This window comes from Mugil cephalus, chromosome 9 (assembly GCF_022458985.1).
Source record: "Mugil cephalus isolate CIBA_MC_2020 chromosome 9, CIBA_Mcephalus_1.1, whole genome shotgun sequence".
Classification (NCBI taxonomy): domain Eukaryota; kingdom Metazoa; phylum Chordata; class Actinopteri; order Mugiliformes; family Mugilidae; genus Mugil; species Mugil cephalus.
The window spans coordinates 777,501-796,264 of NC_061778.1; the positions used below are offsets into that span (position 1 = coordinate 777,501).

At 46.1% G+C, this 18,764-nt stretch overlaps 3 protein-coding genes across 5 annotated transcripts in view; 1 reads left to right on the plus strand and 2 right to left on the minus strand.

Annotated features, from left to right (window-relative positions):
- The window catches only part of LOC125013087 (protein IWS1 homolog), a 9,996-nt gene extending 6,279 nt beyond the window's left edge, over positions 1–3,717 (minus strand). For all 3 annotated transcript variants that reach the window (XM_047593391.1, XM_047593389.1, XM_047593390.1), the window contains exons 1-11: positions 3,478–3,717; positions 2,490–2,572; positions 1,539–2,223; positions 1,373–1,441; positions 1,094–1,295; positions 968–1,025; positions 778–887; positions 547–697; positions 381–463; positions 103–232; positions 1–13 (exon numbers count right to left, since the gene is read on the minus strand). The exon at positions 1–13 is cut by the window's left edge and continues 105 nt beyond it. In XM_047593391.1, coding sequence (XP_047449347.1) covers positions 1–13; positions 103–232; positions 381–463; positions 547–697; positions 778–887; positions 968–1,025; positions 1,094–1,295; positions 1,373–1,441; positions 1,539–2,223; positions 2,490–2,572; positions 3,478–3,520 — 1,627 coding nt within the window. In that variant the 5' untranslated portion in view covers positions 3,521–3,717. The remainder of the gene's footprint in view (positions 14–102; positions 233–380; positions 464–546; positions 698–777; positions 888–967; positions 1,026–1,093; positions 1,296–1,372; positions 1,442–1,538; positions 2,224–2,489; positions 2,573–3,477) is intronic.
- A 504-nt stretch (positions 3,718–4,221) lies between these two features.
- Positions 4,222–7,034, plus strand: wdr74 (WD repeat domain 74). Its single transcript, XM_047593392.1, has 2 exons — positions 4,222–4,952; positions 5,692–7,034. The coding sequence occupies exons 1-2, from the start codon at positions 4,344–4,346 to the stop codon at positions 6,259–6,261; spliced, it is 1,179 nt and encodes a 392-aa protein (XP_047449348.1). The 5' UTR covers positions 4,222–4,343; the 3' UTR covers positions 6,262–7,034.
- A 1,974-nt stretch (positions 7,035–9,008) lies between these two features.
- On the minus strand, positions 9,009–17,394 carry zgc:162872 (BAR_ACAPs and ArfGap_ACAP domain-containing protein). Its single transcript, XM_047593393.1, has 20 exons — positions 16,564–17,394; positions 16,408–16,465; positions 14,641–14,760; positions 14,439–14,492; positions 14,292–14,350; positions 13,723–13,906; positions 13,589–13,633; positions 13,352–13,440; positions 13,301–13,307; positions 13,085–13,159; positions 12,527–12,630; positions 12,386–12,437; positions 11,347–11,447; positions 10,759–10,870; positions 10,155–10,348; positions 10,004–10,073; positions 9,782–9,876; positions 9,611–9,687; positions 9,215–9,369; positions 9,009–9,122 (listed from the first exon to the last, which is right to left on the minus strand). The coding sequence occupies exons 1-20, from the start codon at positions 16,614–16,616 to the stop codon at positions 9,009–9,011; spliced, it is 1,818 nt and encodes a 605-aa protein (XP_047449349.1). The 5' UTR covers positions 16,617–17,394.
- Between the last annotated feature and the right edge of the window lie 1,370 nt (positions 17,395–18,764).

Genomic DNA, 18,764 nt, shown 5'->3' on the forward strand with positions numbered 1-18,764 from the left:
TCACACTGGGGAGCTGCAGGAGGACAGGCATGAGGACAGGCATGAGGACAGGCATGAGGACAGACGTGAGACTGTGAGGACGTCCTCAGAGTCTGGACTGACCTCCTGAAGGATCCTGAGCAGCTCCTCTCTGATCCTGAGAGCCGGCAGCGATTTATCTGGGAGGGGGCTGATCCACTCTTTAATGGCCGACATGACGCCGCTGTCAATAAACGTCTCCTTCAGGTCCTGTCTGAGGGACAGAGACACCACAACGCTTCAGGACACGTGTCCATTTCCCTCTAAAACCAGACTGTACATCTAATAAACCAGGTCCAGGTCCAGATGATGTGAGTGAGGAGTCGTGTTCGGATGCTAACGGTGCTAACGCTAGCTCTTACTTCTTCAGGTGCATGACGACCTGCGGCAGCAGAGTGAGTTTCTTCAGCGCCGGTTTCTTCTGGCTGTTCAGCGTCCGATCCTCCTGTCAATCAAACGCAGCGTCAGTGAGGCCCCGCCCCCTCGTCGCCGCGGTGATGAGAGCGGACTCACGGTTTCCTACTTTACCTCCGCGGCCTCGTTCATCTTGGTGATCATGGCGCTGACCACGTCGTCGGCGTCGCTGATGAACGTCCCTCCGTCGCGGTGCCGCCTCTTCTTGCTGTTCATGGCTTTTCTCCGTGCGAGCATGATGTCGAAGTCCGACATGAAGCTGGTGCTGAACACGACAAACACACGTTTAACATCCTGCAAAGCCTCCGTGTGACGTCAGTAAAACGGTGAAAGGAAAAAACCAACTCTTGGCCGCTGCGGTCGACGCCTTCGTCAGAGTCCGAGTCCTCGTCCACCTGCTGCTGACGCTCCTTCGCCTCCTTCTTGTCGCCCTCCAGCTCCTCCTGGTTGAAACCCTGCAGCAGCAAAAACGCTGTGAGAGACAGAAACACACGGACACACGTCCACGTTCGGGATGAAGGGAGGACATGTTTACCGTGAACTCCTCCTCCTCCTCGTCCCCAGACTCTCCGAAGATGTCCGCGATCATTTTCCTGCAACCAACACAACGTTTAGACGCGTCCTCACAAACACTGAATAAAAAACTGGCTGCAGGACTCACTCCTCCTCGTCTCCGGATTCACTGTCGCTTCCAAACAGAGCCTTCTCGTCCTTCTTGCCTCCCGCCTCCTTCGTCCTCTCGTCCTCGCTCTCGCTGTCCGAGCCCAGTTCTTTCAGTTTGGCCGCCAGAGTTTTGTCGGGACCCACGAAGCCGCCGTCGCTGTCGGAGTTGTCGTCGTCCGACATCGCGCGACTCCTCTTCACTGCGGAGACAAGACACTGAGGACGAGTCCTGGAGGGACGACGGGGACGTGTCCACATGAAGGAATGTGAGAGTTACCTGGTTTCTCCTTCTCCTCGTCCTCCTCCTCATCCTCACTGTCTGACAGGATGGCTTTCTTCCTCTTCACTGGAGACACACGAAGAAACACACCAATAAACACGAATAAACACGTGAATGAAGACGTGAAGACGTCCTGCTGATCAGCTGATCTCTGGGTCGGTACCTGGCTTCTCGTCTTCGTCACTGTCGTCTCTCCTCCTCCTCTCCTCCTCCTCGTCGTCCTCCTTCTCTCCATCACTTCCTGCTGCAGCCTTCCTCTTCCTCCTCCCTCCTCCTCCTGCCTCCTCCTCGTCGCTGTCAGACTGCATCACTGCCTTCCACTTGGCTCCTCCTCCCTCCTCCTGTTTCTCCTCCTCATCAGAGTCTATCTGCGCCGCCTTGCGTTTGCTGCTCCTCGTCTCTGTGTCAGAGTCACTGTCGCCGTCTGAGCGGCGTCTTCGTTTTCCGTCCTCGTTTTCTGAGTCGCTGTCTGCGGCCGCTTTGGGCCTGTTGTCCTCGCCGTCCTCCATGTCCGAGCTGCTGCCCCGGCGCTTGGCGGGAGACGGGGCGTCGTCCTCCTCGTTGTCCGACGCTCTGTGTTTCACCGGCGACGGCTCCTCGTTGTCGCTGGCCCTGCGCTGCTCCTCCTCGTCGGACGCGCTCCTCCTCCTGCGTTTGACGGGCGCGTCGTCGTCGCTGTCAGCCGGTCGAGGAGCCTCCGCCTCCGAGTCGCTCTTGTTGCCGTTGCCGTGGCGCCCGGGGGCCTCGGCCTCCGAGTCGCTGTCAGCTCCGGGTCGGTCGTCGTTGTCGGAGTCGCTGGCTGTTGAGGCCGGACGAGGGGGAGCGTCGCCATCGTTGCTGCCTTCGTCCTGTCCAGACAGAAACAGCTTTTATCAAACTCAGAAAGTAGTTTTATGCAGCAGACAGTAACATAACGTCTCCTCATCCTGAATTCAGTCTCTGATCATCAGAGACTCTATGTTTATAGAGATGAGAGACGTCTAACACCACTATTCTTAGATCCAGTGCACCAGACTCTATTCAGAAACCATCCATTTTAGGGAGCAACAGTACAGACAAACAGTACAGAAGCTGATGTCCTCGTGTGCCAGGTGTGATCTGAGAGGAGCCTGACCTCTGAATGGCGCCCGTCGCTCCGCGCCTCCTCGCCGTCTGACGCCGGGTGTTCGTCCTGAACCGGAGTTCCACCGCCATCATCTACAGAACACACGACATGTCAGGAAAACACACTTAGAGCATGTTAATGTCATTACATCTGCTCATCATCTAGTGGAGGAGCAGCCGACGTCAAGTAAAAGGTTAAATAACGAGGACAAACCAGGAGGAAAAATATATACAAAATAAAACACAAGTCATTTTCATGGATTATTAAATAATTATGGAAAATAATGCACAGTAAATAATATTGTGTTGTTTTCCTGTTCTAAATGTCTAAGGGGTTTATTTATAATCCACTGTAGTGGATCAGAGTGAATCTACTGTGTAGTCAATTTACAAAACAACCACCTTCATCAGGACGTAAACCAAACCCCATGTAAAAAACACGCACTAAAGGGTTCACGGTTCAGCAACACATGGCAAAACACAAAATACACCAAAACATCATCAAAACGCTTCATCTTTAAGCCTGATGATGGATTCGGCAAAATCTCCTTTCACCCAGATCAATTAAAACCAGTTAATTCTCAAAGGTTTGTCCGGATGTGGTTATTATCAGGCCATAGCTGAGTCAGGGCTTCAGGTAAACTCATGCTAACCGACTGGAAGAGACTCAGCGGCGGATTCAAGCGGGAGCAGAGGCCCCGGTTACTTCCACACTTACTCAAACAAACACCAGATTAACATTTTAAAAGGTAACTGAGGCGCGGAGCTTTAAGGATGTCCGACCTCGTCCAAGGAGCTAAAACGGGACATTTCCTGGTAACCGACCCTGCAGCTGACCCACATATCCTTTACAAACACGGAGGATTGTTAACATCTTATTCATCATGTTCACCAGAAAACACATTAACCATTTCAGGGCTGTTAGTTTTTAGACCGAGTTGAGGGTTGTTGTTGTTGTTGTTAGATTAAAAAAGAAAGGAAACAAAGCAGAATCGCACCTGAGTGGCTCCCGGACATGAAATCGTCCTCTTCTCCGTCCATTTCTCAGACGAAGAAAGATTCTGGTTCGGTTCTGAAGGAGGAATCCGCTCTGTTCACTCAACTTTAATTAATAAAGCGGGAAATTATTAAAAAAAATAGATAAATAACCACAACAACGTAAAGATGCGGCGTGTAAGCTAACACCGAACAGCTAGCTGCTGTGCGCTAGCCCCGAGACCAAAATGGTGAAAGTCCCGTACTGTGCGCATGCGCTCAGAATCGGTCGCTTATCAATGACGTAGACTACGTTGCAAAATAAAATATATATATTTGTAATAATTAGTGTTATTTGAGTGAGTTAATGCAAAGTATAAGAAATTATATTTTAATCATTTTTATACTAATTTTAGGTTATTATTTACACACTAATTATGTATTTGGTGAATTGGTTTGTAAGTGACTGTTTTTATTTTTTATTTAAAGTGTTTTTTTTTAAAATATAATCTCTAATTTTGGCCCTGTTAAAAAGAAACATAGTAAAGTTGAGCTATTTTAAACCAATTAACTAATTAAAAACGATGAAAAAATGTTTTAGTGTCATAGCATTCATATTTTAATCAGACGCGGTCCATTTTTTTTTTCCATCTTATAATAGTCACGTTTTATTTAGTATTTTAACGGATTTCAAACATTTATTTATTTGTCTTTCTGAGCTTTAATACGCGAGTTAAATAAAGTTAAAAAAAAAAAAAAAAAAGTCCAGCAGCTGCACAGTGACGTCTTCAACGCGCGACGCCGTTTCCAGAGGGGCCACGCGTGTTTTTCCGGACCAGAATCAGGAGCTGTCCGACTTGTTTTGTGTCCAGTTTTGAGGTCCGGTGTGATGGGGGACCAGAGCCGGATATGTTCCGTGTGGCTGGGCTCGGAGACCGGAATCCTAAAGGGGGTCAGCGTGTCCCGGAAACAGGCCTTTAACTTCTGCAACACGAGCCACCTGAGCCGCGACCAGGAGGTCCGTGGGCTGTGCTGGGGGGACCCGGCGGAGAGCGAGCTGCTCGTGGGCTGCGTGGACGGAACCGTGAAGACGTTCAGCGTCGAGAAGGGCGTCTTCACCGATTGTCGGCGCTACGGGGAACCCGCGGACGGCTGCTTCACCGGGCTGGCGACGGTGGACGGATCCACGCTGGTCACCTGCGCGGAGTCCGGGACGCTGCGGGTGTGGAGGGAGGACAGCACCGAGCCCGTGACGGAGATCAACGCGGGGAAGAACGTGTGCAGGATGCGGCAGAGTCCGGTCCACGGGAACAAGGTCGCCACCGGCGGGAAGGAAAACGGCCTGAAGATCTGGGACCTGGAGAAACCGGAGGGTCCCGTGTTCACCGCCAAGAACCTGCGGGACGACTGGCTGGACCTACGGCGGCCGCACTGGGTCAGAGACATGGCCTTCATCCCCGACTCCGACAAAGTGGTCACCTGCACCAGTTACCACCAGGTGGGTGCAAACAAACCAGACTCTGTTCAAAAACTGTCCATTTTAAGTAACAGACCAGACTCTGTTCAAAAACTGTCCATTTTAAGTAACAGACCAGGCTTCATTCATAAATTGTCCATTTTAAGTAACAGACCAGACTCTGTTCAAAAACTGTCCATTTTAAGTAACAAACCAGACTCTATACAAAAACTGTCCATTTTAAGTAACAGACCAGACTTCATTCATAAACTGTCCATTTTAAGTAACAAACCAGACTCTATACAAAAACTGTCAATTTTAAGTAACAAACCAGACTCTATACAAAAACTGTCCATTTTAAGTAACAGACCAGACTTCATTCATAAACTGTCCATTTTAAGTAACAAACCAGACTCTATACAAAAACTGTCAATTTTAAGAAACAGACCAGGCTTCATTCAAAAACTGTCCATTTTAAGGAACAGACCAGACTCTATACAAAAACTGTCCATTTTAAGTAACAGACCAGGCTTCATTCATAAATTGTCCATTTTAAGGAACAGACCAGGCTTCATTCAAAAATTGTCCATTTTAAGTAACAGACCAGGCTTCATTCAAAAATTGTCCATTTTAAGTAACAGACCAGACTCTATACAAAAACTGTCCATTTTAAGGAACAGACCAGACTCTATACAAAAACTGTCCATTTTAAGGAACAGACCAGACTCTATACAAAAACTGTCCATTTTAAGGAACACTCTTGTTTTGATTCCTCTCTCAGGTCCACGTGTTCGACCCGTCCACCCCCCAGAGGCGTCCCGTCCTGGAGGCGGAGTACGGCGAGTACCCGCTCACCGCTCTGTCCCTGACCGCCGACGGCTCCACGGTGGTGGTGGGGAACACCCACGGTCAGATAGCCCTGCTGGACCTGAGGAAGGGGCTGGTGCGAGGCTGTCTGAAGGGGCTGGCGGGGGGCGTCCGGGCGCTGCAGTGTCACACCTCCCGGCCCGTGGTGGCGTCCTGCGGCCTGGACCGCTTCCTCCGCATCCACAGCCTGGAGGACCGGACGCTGCAGCACAAGGTCTACCTCAAGTCCAGGCTCAACTGCCTCCTGCTGTCGGGACGGGACCTGGAGGACGGGGCGGAGGCGGCGGACGGGGCGAATCAGGAGGTGAAGGAGGAGGAGGAGGAGGACGAGGTGTGGGACGCCATGGAGCAGGTGCAGGAGAAAGGGAAACAGAAGAGAAAAACAACAACACAAGAAGAAGAGGAGGAGGAGGAAGAGGAAGAGGAAGAAACACAGAAGAAGAGCAAGAAGAAGAAGAAGAGGAAGAGACCAAGAGACATTTGAACGTTGGACTGAAACTCAGAATAAAAATGTTCCAGGACTCACTGAGCTGTTTGTGTTGATCTGAGAATAAACTCAAATCTGATTTTACACATTTTTAAACATGGAAACAGCTTCTCAACGTCACCAGACTCCATTCAAAAACTGTCCATTTTAAGGAGTAACTTTATTAAATGCAACAAGTCAAATTCTATTCAGACGGTTTATTTTAAATGTTACTTTTATTAGAACTCACAGACCAGAACTGTCCATCTTAAACAATATTTTCTTACATCCAATAAACCAAACGACATTTGGAAACTATCGAAGATGCACTGACCAGGCTCCATTAAAAAACTGTCCGTTTTAAGGAGTAACTTTATTAACAGGCCAGAAACCTCTAAAACCTTCAAATGTTTTTACATATATATAAATAATTACAATTACATGTGTCTCTTCTTTCTGCCTTGGTTCCTGTTTGATGAATGTAAACGTCGCAGACCTGGTACATTACAGTCAGCCATAACATTATGACCACCAGAACAAACATGAAGTGTAAGTTTTTATCTTAGAGTTGACGTTAGAAGGAAGAAAGTTCAACACTGGTCCAAGAAAGAAGAGGAAGAGGAGGAGATGAGGAGGAGAACATTTACAACAGATGAGACCAACACTGAGAGAATCATGAGTCTGGTTCGAGGCTGCAGACGTTCTGTGGTTTTATTGATTGAGTTCAGTCTGAAATGTTTGAGAACAGTTAAAATCCCTTTTTCTGAAATAAAGTTAAAAATGAATCCTGACCTCCTTCACAGCTTGTTCCTAAATCTGGATCATGTCTCCATGTGGTTCTGGTTCTGGTCCAGTGGTGGGTAGAGATCCATCAGAGACAGCAGCTGATACATTATTATACTGACCACATGGTGGCGCTGCTTAGTTTCTTATAAACTCTTCCTCTGGGCTGCAGTAACCGTGACGACACAAACCTGGAGTTAGTGTCATTTTTACCAGTTTATTAAATACAGGTTCATGATAAAAGCGTTAAACTAAAACGTAGCGACGCTGCCGCTGAAATAAACCTGAACGTGGCTTTAAAACCACTTTAAACACTAATAGTGGGTCAATATTACAGTTAAGACTTCATCTACATGTTTTCACTTTTCTCAACACTGTTGGTTCTCCCTCCCGCCTCCTCCCCCTCCTCCTCCCCCAGCTCCTCCTCCTCCCCCTCCTCCCCCTCCTCCTCTCCCTCCTCCTCCCCCTCTTCCCCCCCCAGCTCCTCCTCCCCCTCCTCCCCCTCCTCCCCCCCCCGGCTGAAATGCCGTCGGCTCAGTTTGTCGGGGTCATGTGACGCCATGTCGCTGAAGTCACGGAAGATGTCCTGGAACGTCTCGTCGTCCCCTGAGGATCCAGATCAACCCGTTAGCATGTTAGCATGTTAGCAGGCCGAGGTGCGTTCAGGGTCAAATAAAAAGTTTAGTTTTTTTTGACTCACCCACTCCTCCGAAGACGCCCTCTGAGTCTCTCATCTCCTCGTTCATCCGGGCCATTCGCAGCCTGATGAAAACAGCAACGAATCACATGAGTCACAACCAGAGGAGAAAACTCATCGTGTCCTAGAAACCAGCGACTCACAGAGTGACGATGTCGGCGTGGGCCGTTTCCACGGCGATGGCCAACGGGTCCTGACCTCGCTCGTCCACAGCGTATTGATTGGCTCCTCTCTTCAGCAGCAGACACACCTGCCTACAGCGGCCAATGAAAACCACCGGTTCATACGTTAATAAATCAACCTCTGAACCAGACCTGAACCAGACCCAGACCCAGACCCAGACCCAGGACCAGACCCAGACCAGACCCAGACCAGACCCAGGACCAGACCCAGACCAGACCCAGACCAGACCCAGGACCAGACCCAGACCCAGACCAGACCCAGACCAGACCCCGGCTAGGCCTGGACCAGACCTGGACCAGACCTGGACCAGACCTGGACCAGACCTGACTAGACACACAATTCAACCTTTGGACATTTTATTTCTCCTGGACATCATCACATTCTACCATTGAGCTCATTATACGATCCAGAAGAAGATGGAGATTTACACATGGAACTCCCCAGGACCCCAGCCACCAAGGCTACATGCTACATAGCAATGCTAAGCTACCAGCCACCAAGGCTACATGCTACATAGCAATGCTAAGCTACCAGCCACCAAGGCTACATGCTACATAGCAATGCTAAGCTCACAGTCACTACAATATGGCTGCATTGTTTATTATCTGTAGTACCACCGTTACACCACTAGACGGAGACAAAGGACCATGAAATAAACTGAGACTAAAGGGTCAGATTCTATGAGTCCAGTCTCCATGTGGTTCATAGCTGATGTAGAATCATGAGGACAGACTGTAAAGGACCCAGAAGATAATAAAACTTTACATTAGGTAAATTTATTATCAGTTGTTTTTGGATTTGATGGAAATATTGTCTGTTTTGTCTCCATTAGCTGAGGCTAGCTAGTTAGCTTGGTACTAGCGCTGCACGATTCTTTTTCTGCTTAGAATTGAGATCATAATTCTTTGGCACATTTTTTTTTTACAAAATGTAATCTCTGCTTCTCTCCGTCACTGTTTCACACACTGAAGGAATCACGTGTATTAAGAATCGCTGTGTTTCTAAATGAGATCACGTGCAGATGGTGATTTTTTAGTAATTTATCGTGCAGTCGTTCTTGGTACCGATGCAAAGCTTCTGTATTTCCAGAGGACGTGTGTCATTACCCGGTGTGTCCAGCGGTGGCAGCAGCGTGCAGCGCCCCCTGTCCCCTCAGGTCTCGGTGGTTGACGTTGGCTCCGTTCAGCAGCAGCAGCTCACAGGCCGACAGCGACCCCTGCAGGAGAGACGCCGCCATTACAGCGCTCGGACCGGGTCCAAACCGGGCCGTGAATGAAGCTGGAACGTGAAATGAATTAAACGCTTCACCCCGACGGCGGCTCCGATCAGCGCCGTGCGTCCTCCCTCGGCGCCGATGCTCCCGTTGATCTCCGCCCCCTCCGCCAACGCTGCTGCCATGGCAACCAGGTCCCCCGCCACAGAGGCCCGATAGAGACGCAGCCCGGCCTCGTCCTTCAGACGCTCTGGAGCCAAAACAAACAAACAAACGTAAGTTTCACCTCTCAGGATAAAATGGTGATAAACGGTTCTAACTCCAGTCCCTTCGGTTCTGTGGTTCCATCTCTGGCTTCGCTTCCCATCGGCTGAGTCTATTGTTTTAGTTTGATGGAGGATGTGAATAGTTGTGTTGTGTCCTTAGACGTTAGTCTAGTTCATCACATTTATTACGAGGCGGTAAATGTTTTATCACACGTTCCTACTCACGAGCTCCGTCTGGACTCCGTCTCTGGACGAATCTCTTCTCCACATATTTCTCCTTGATCCATGACTCCTTCTCCACCCTGAAACAAGCAAACAACGAAGCTTCACGTCAGCGTTCCTCATCCGACCGACGTCCTCTGACCTGAGGGGGGGGGGTGGGGGACAGCGTCTCACCTCGGACTGTCCCCTCTGGGTTTGACTCGTCCCTCCTCTGGACACCGAGCCTCGTAGATCTGGTTCATGACATCGTTTCCTAGAAAGCACAGCAGCTGAAGAAGAAGAAGAAGAAGAAGAAGCAGTGAATGACTTGGTATTTATCCCTCTCTCTTATCCTTTGATCAGATAGTTCCCGGCCCAGTTCCCGGCCTAGTCCCGGCCGTCTCTCTCTGGTTTTACCTTCAGCTGTTCGGCCTCCCAGGAGTCCAGAGTGAGAGATCGGACCTTGGACAGATGGACGCCCAGACTCCTGCAGACGAAAGGCTTCAGGTCAGACACAGTGACTTCTCTGCCCCGTCAGATCAGATCTGAGCCCTGGAGGCTTCCGTACCTGTGGATGCCCGAGCACTCGATGCACATGGTGACCCCCAGGTTGATGGAGGCCCAGCGAGGATCCTCCTCCCCACAGTCGCAGCACCGCTGGTTCCCGGCGCCCCTCAGCGCCACGGCAAGGACGGCCGGCCTCCGGGAGGGGGGGCCCGGGGAGGCCTCCCCCCCACACTGGGGAGGGGGCAGCTCCTTAGGCTGCAGAGGAAGAGGTTAGCAGGGCACGATGCTGGACCAGCTCCTCTACAGGTCATAAGCTCCGCCCCCTCCATGTTAGTGGGCGGGACTTGGGACAAGCTAAAATAAACTATGTCAAATCATTTCTTATGAAAGATGGTTTCTGTCCTTTTAGGTGGCTGATATAATTCTAGTTTTAGTTTGTTATTTGTCCCTATAGAAACATAATGGTCGCCATGCCAACCGCGCCATAAAAAAATAAAATGAAATAAAAATAAAATAAAAATAAAACCAGTTCAGTGTAGAATCCAGCAGCTGGTGGAGGTAGAGCAACAGTCTATGTCTCTACAGTCAATATGAAGCTACGGCTAAAGGATGATTAGCTTAGCTTAGCTTAGCTTAGCTTAGCGATGGCGGCGGCGTGGTCCTACCTGTGTGAGCTGGGGCTCCGCTCGCTCTCTGTACGCCAGGTCGATGCTGCCCTGCAGAGCGCTGAGCCACGCCTGCTTCAGCTGCTCCGAGTCGGCCTGGAGGGCACAGCACCTGCAACCAGGCAGCGGGTCACTCACTCATTCATTCACTCATTCATTCACTCATTCACTCATTCATTCACTCATTCATTCAGCACCTGCAACCAGGCAGCGGGGTCACCCATCATTCACTCATTCATTCATTCATTCACTCATTCACTCATTCATTCACTCATTCATTCATTCATTCATTCATTCACTCATTCATTCATTCACTCATTCACTCATTCACCCATTCACTCATTCATTCATTCATTCATTCACTCATTCATTCATTCACTCATTCACTCACTCATTCATTCACTCATTCATTCATTCACTCATTCACTCATTCATTCATTCACTCATTCACTCATTCATTCACTCATTCATTCATTCATTCATTCACTCATTCATTCATTCACTCATTCATTCACTCATTCATCTACTCATTCACTCATTTATTCATTCATTCACTCATTCATCCATTCACTCATTCATTCGTCTTACTTCTGAACGGAGAGCAGCTCGAAGCAGAAGCGCCGGTCGACGTGCTCCAGGGATTTGACGGCACAAAGTCTGAGATCCTCAAACAGAACCATGGCCTCCTCCTGCAACAGGCACCCATCTGACTCATCCATCTGACTCATCTGATTAATCCGACTCATCAGATTCATCTGACTCATCTGATCCATCTGACTCATCTGACTCATCTGATTAATCCGACTCATCTGATTCATCTGACTCATCAGATTCATCTGACTCATCTGATTCATCTGACTCATCTGATTCATCTGATTCATCAGATTCATCTGACTCATCTGATTCATCTGACTCATCTGATTCATCAGACTCATCTGACTCATCTGATTCATCTAACTCATCTGACTCATAAGATTCATCTGATTCATCTGATTCATCTGATCCATCTGATTCATCTGACTCATCAGATTCATCTGATTCATCTGATTCATCTGACTCATCTGATTCATCTGACTCATCTGATTCATCTGATTCATCTGATCCATCTGATTCATCTGACTCATCAGATTCATCTGATTCATCTGATTCATCTGACTCATCTGATTCATCTGATTCATCTGATTCATCAGACTCATCTGATTCATCTCATTCATCTGACTCATCTGACTCATCTGACTCATCTGATTCATCTGATTCACCTGATTCATCTGATTCATCTGATTCATCTGATTAATCCGACTCATCTGATTCATCTGATTAATCTGCGTTAGGGTGTAAACATTTAGTCGAGACTCTGGTGTCGTGACGAGGAATAAACCTCTGAGCTTTAGATTATTTCACATTGAGTCAATAAAACCAAATAATAAATGATCTGTTAGCAGCTCCTGGTTTGTTAACACTTTCTGTTTGAAAACATAAAATCTAATGAACAGAAATAAAGATTTGCATGTCTGAAAATCATTTTAAAAAGCTCGATTGTTTTATTGCATATTAAGAGTTTTTATTGTCAATAAGTCCCTGATTTACGCTGCGTCGACCTGTGAACGGATTAAACGCTGAGTTTTACCTTATGTGACTTCCTGTAGACGAGCTGATTGTCTCTGATGATGAACCAGCATCTGAAACAGGTGGAAATATTTAAATGTTGTTGATAAAGCTGAGAGGATCTTAAACACTATGGTGAGGATGAAACACGTGTGTCTTGAACCTCTTCCAGGTTTTAGTTTTTCTCCGGGACCGTTTGAAGAGGTAACCCTGGATGGTGACGTCACTACTGGGACACGGACCGACCATCGGCTCCCCAGAGGCGTCCTGGACCGAGACAGAGGACGAGACACAATGAACTATTAGAAACATTGTTTCATAATAATCGATAAATTAAAAAGAAGCAAAATATTTCCTTGGATGAGACAGAAACCTAAAAACTTGAATAAAAAAAATAATAATAGTGTTGAATTATTATCATTTTTTAATTATTATACGTGAATCAATAAATAATAAAATGTTAAATGTCCAAATTAAATAATAAAAATTAAATTATTAAAATAAAATAATGAAAATTTAAACTTTAATTATTACACAGTGAGATAAATGAATAAATAAATAAAATGCCTGTAAAATTAAATAATAAATAAACTAAAATAAAATAATGACAAATAAATAAATTAATAAAATGTTAAATGCCCAAATTAAATACACAATGAATTAATTAAATAAAATCTATAAAACGATAAATAAAATCAAATGAACTAAATGTCAGTCTCACCCTCTGCTGCACCAGCAGGTGTCTGTTCTCCAGCTCCTTCCTCTTAGCGGCGCATTCGGTCGACAACTTCGACAACTACAGACACAAGAGACACCTGTGAGTCCACACTGAGGACACAGAGACACTGAGGACACAGAGACACTGAGGACACAGAGACACCTGTGAGTCCACACTGAGGACACAGAGAGACCGGGTAGAGGTCCCAGAGGACAGGACCTGTGAGCTCTAACGAGGGCTCAGGTCTGAGGAGGTCGAAGCGGTCAGAACGTGCAGCATGCTTCATCGTGGACGAGAGTCCTGAGGAGGTCGAAGCCTTGGTGGAAGAAGGTGAACTGAGCGTGGACGAAGGAGAAAACCTGCGGAGACGAAGAGGAGGAGGAGGAAGAGGAGGAGGAGGAGGAGGAGGAGGAGGAGGAGGAGGAGGAGGAGGAGGAGGAGGAGGAGGCGTGAGACGAGATCCAGGGAGGAAAACGCCTCCATTGATCCTCTAACGAATGAACTCACTGAGTTTAAGACGTCGACTTTCTGCTGCGTCCTGAACGTGTTGAGCTGAAAAACAAAACACACAGTTTAATTATTACTAAATACTGGACGTTACTCCTCCTCCTCCTCCCCCCCCCTCCTCCTCCTCCTCCTACCTGCAGGCAGTAATCCAGGGCGAAGTGCTGGTAGCATTTGCGGGTGGCGAGGAGGAGGTGACTCGCCCTCTCGGCCTCAGCGGCTTTATGTCGAGACACCTGAGCGTTTTTCACGGCCGCCGCCTCCAGGTCGTCCCCGATCCGGACAAACTCTCTCCGGGTCTCAAACAGCTGAGGTAGAAACCTCAGAGACACAGGCAGCCTTCATCATCATCATCATCATCATCATCATCATCATCATCATCATCATCATCATCATCATCATCATCATCATCATCATCATCACCATCATCATCATCATCACCATCATCATCATCATCATCATCATCATCATCATCATCATCATCATCATCATCATCATCATCATCATCATCATCATCATCATCATCATTATCAATCAATCAATAAAACACAATAAATTAATTTAATGACTTAAAATTAATTAATTAAATACAGATATTAAGTTAAAACAATAACACAATGAATAACATTAGATTATTATGATCACACTGAAATGAATTAAAAGGATAAAGTAATAAGATTTAAATGAAGCTGTGTGTTGGACGTACTGTGAGCAGAGGTTGGTCAGCTGGTGACTGATGGCTCTCTGAGTCTGATCGAACAACATCTGAAAGAAAGAGAGAGTGTGTTTAAAAGATAAAAGTAATAAATCACATGTATAATTATTCTGTGAGTGTTTGTAAGTGTGGACTCACCGTGTGGAAGTTCACCATCTCCTGCAGGCCCTGGTTGAACTGGTTCAGGCAACTCTGAGAGGAAGGAGCAGGAAGTCAGTCAGATAACGATTAGCAGCTAGTGGCTAGTGGCTAGTGGCTAGCAGCTAGCAGCTAGTGGCTAGCAGCTAGTGGCTAGCAGCTAGCCGCTAGCTTTAACGTGCTTGTCGCTATCTTCCCGTACCGTGATGACCGCGTCCCTCTGGTGGTAGACTGAGAGCTCGGCCAGGCCGCTCAGGAGCAGCTGATTGGCTGCGCTGTACGCTTGCCCCGCCTCCACCATCTTCCCACTCAGCTTCATCACCTGATTGGTCGAAGACAGACAACAACAGTAACAGTAACAGTAGTAGCATCCTGGTAACGTGGTTCCTGGTTCCTCTCAGTGAGGTTTATTGTCATGTGGTTTTCATTGAGCCAATCAGAGAAGATCCAGGAAACATCCTCAGGTCTGATCAGGGTCTAATGTGGTCTACAAGGTCCCCCTCTGACCTGGTTTATCAGGAACCATGAAGAAAAACAAGTGTCCTAATGTTTCTAATGTGATGATGTTGATGATGTTCTAATGTGACAAATACATGTTTACATTAGTTTAAGGACCAGGAACCAGATATGAGACCAGAACCAGATATGAGACCAGGAACCAGACATGAGACCAGAACCAGACATGAGACCAGGAACCAGATATGAGACCAGGAACAGAACCAGACATGAGACACAGACATGAGACCGGGATATGAGACCAGAACCAGATATGAGACCAGGAACCAGACATGAGACCAGGAACCAGACATGAGACCAGAACCAGATATGAGACCAGGAACCAGACATGAGACCAGGAACCAGATATGAGACCAGAACCAGATATGAGACCAGGAACCAGACATGAGACCAGGAACCAGATATGAGACCATCACCGGGATTTAACCAGTTAACCAGACATGAGACAAACATTATGAACCAAAAGATAAAACATTCATCTACATATTTAACCAGTTAAAAATTAAACACTTTAATAATAAGTTACACAGTTTCTGAATCGTAAAGATCATAAACAGCTTAATTATTTACAAGTTTTCATATGCAGTATTGAATCTTAACAGCAGTATAGTATCAGTACTGTAGTAACAGTAGTATGAATCTATTGTAGGCAGTATGTATTGTAGTAGTAGTAGTAGTAGTAACAGTAGTATTAGTACTATAGTAGTGCAGTATTTGTACCTTGTCCAGTGGGATAGGTAAACAGTAGTATTAGTACTATAGTAGTGCAGTATTTGTACCATGTCCAGTAGTAGTAACAGTAGTATTAGTACTATAGTAGTGCAGTATCTGTACCTTGTCCAGTAGTAGTATAGTAGTAGTAGTAACAGTAGTAACAGTAGTATTAGTACTATAGTATTGCAGTATCTGTACCTTGTCCAGTAGTAGTATAGTAGTAGTAACAGTAGTATTAGTACTATAGTAGTGCAGTATCTGTACCTTGTCCAGTAGTAGTATAGTAGTAGTAGTAACAGTAGTAACAGTAGTATTAGTACTATAGTATTGCAGTATCTGTACCTTGTCCAGTAGTAGTATAGTAGTAGTAGTAACAGTAGTAACAGTAGTATTAGTACTATAGTAGTGCAGTATTTGTACCTTGTCCAGTAGTAGTATAGTAGTAGTAACAGTAGTATTAGTACTACAGTAGTGCAGTATTTGTACCTTGTCCAGTAGTAGTATAGTAGTAGTAACAGTAGTATTAGTACTATAGTATTGCACTATTTGTACCATGTCCAGTAGTAGTATAGTAGTAGTAACAGCAGTATTAGTACTATATTAGTGAAGTATTTGTACCTTGTCCAGTAGTAGTAACAGTAGTATTAGTACTATAGTAGTGCAGTATTTGTACCTTGTCCAGTAGTAGTACAGTAGTAGTAACAGTAGTATTAGTACTATAGTAGTGCAGTATTTGTACCTTGTCCAGTTGTGCCTCCAGGAGAGAAACGTCGCCCTCAAACTGATCCAGGGTCAATCTGGACAAATAAATAAAGAATCATCACGACCACTACGCATGCGCACTGTGTGCAGAGAGCCCGAGAGAGCTCCGGGTGTGGGCGGGGCTGGTACTTACCTGAACTCAGGTGAATCCTTCACGCACTCCTCAAAGTCCAGCAGGGAGTCCATGACGTCCGTTACTGTCACCGAGTCCAGCTGTTGATAAAGTTTATTAAAGCCTCCTCATCCTCATCCCGTTAGCCTGTTAGCCCGTTAGCTCAGCTGCGGCATCCGCTCCGAAGACTCATTTCTTAATAAACTCAAACACGGAGCGGGAAACGTCTTCTTCTACGGAGCCAGTCGTTAGTTTCCCTCTCGCCCGCCCCACATGTTGGTGCAGTTTGGACAGAAGCCTGAAATAAACGCAGTTCTGCGCTGCAGTCTAACAGCTGTCCCTCTGCATCCTGCTGTTGTTGTGCCTACTTGTTGCTAACCGACAGCTGAGAGACAGCGACCCCCAGTGGCCAGGAGGTGGATCTACACCTACAGTTTTACTATAATAAATGATTAACACTGAATTAATTTAATATTTTAGGTTTTATATAACATTATATATATAATAGTGCACAATTCGAATATATAATATATTTATAAAATAATAAATAAAAGTCCAACGGGGAGTCCATGACGTCTGTCGCCGAGTCCAGCCTCCTGATGCCGTTAGCCTGTTAGCTTGTTAGCTCAGCTGCGGTATCCGCTCCGAAGACTCATTCCTCAGTAAACGGACGCCAGTCTTCTTCCACGGGCCTAGTCCATAGTTTCACCCGCCCCGCGTGTTGGTGCGGTTTGGACAGTAATCTGAATAAAATAAACGCAGTTTCGCGGTGTTTTCAGACTAACAGCTGTCTCTCCGCATCCTGCTGCTCTATCAACTTGTTGCTATGCGAACCGACAGCTGAGAAACAGCGCCGCCCTCGTGGTCAGGGGTGGAATTACATAAACAGTTAACAGAATAACAGGAAGGAGCATAGAATACATTCTGACAAACGGTGCGGAACGATAGTTAAAAAATATTTAAAATTGCTAACAATGGTAATACTTCCAGTAATACTCCACAGTGTGTTGTTGGATGGGATAGTGGAGCACAGGGTGGTCCACATTCAGACCCAGTTAGATCTCAAACAGACCAATAACACAACAGAATAACGACCTATAAATAACGACAACTCCAGTTTATTAAAATATGTTTTAGTGCAAAGAAGAACAAGGAAATTAGGAGAATGTTTACTTTAAATAAAATATCCGTCAAATAAAATTAAACGTCTTAATATAAATCTGCGTAATCTGTCTATTCCTGGTCTGTCTAGTCCTTAAATAGATAATAGTAGCGGCTCGGTGGTCAGCGCTGATGCCTCCCAGCGAGAAGGTCGAGGTTTGATTCCAGCTCTGGTCTTTCTGGGGGGAGTTTAGATGTTCTCCCTGTGTCTGCGTGGGTTCTCTCCGGGTTCTTCCCTCCTCCAAACACATGCACGTTAGGCTGATTGGTGACTCTAAATTGAGCCGAGGTGTGAGTGTGAGTGTGACTGGTTGTTAGTTCTGAGATGGACTGGAGACCTGTCCTGCACTTCTCCTGACGTTCAGCAGGAATCTCAGGTCTCAGTCCAGGCAGCTCAAAGACACGCACAACGCTAGCAAATGATAGCAGGAATACACCACTGACACAACCAACAACACAGCCAGAAACACAGCCAGAAACACAAAGTCCAGAAAAAATGAAATAAAAACAGCACAAAAATGACCAAAAACAAGTTCAAGGCCCAGAAAAACAACAAGTTAGACAAAAAACAAGCATTAACTCTCAGAATAACCTAAAAAGGTTAAACATAACAGATTAACTGGTGACATGCAGCCACTCATTCAGGCACAATTTTCAAAAAAGAAAAAGAAAAAAGATGATGTGATGATTGGACGCAACAGGCTTCATGTAGTTGGTCCATTTAATCTCCTTTTATAGTTTTAAGTTTCACTTCAAATAACTTAATTGTTTCTGAGCCACATAATAATCTACATTTCAATCTTCAATCTACAACTTTTTGTCTTATGTGTCATAAATCATGTGGAAAACAGACAGAATAACATAAAGTTTCAATTTACAGTGTTTATTCTGTTTTTGACTCCGTCAAAATAAACTATTCATTTTACTCTTTCTGTAACATTAGAACCAAAATAAAACTTAACTTTCAGTTTCTTCACATGTACCTACGTTTGTTACTGGCCCACGATGAAGAGGTAAAGTCACAGACACAACAGATGAAGACAGACATTTTTACAACACTA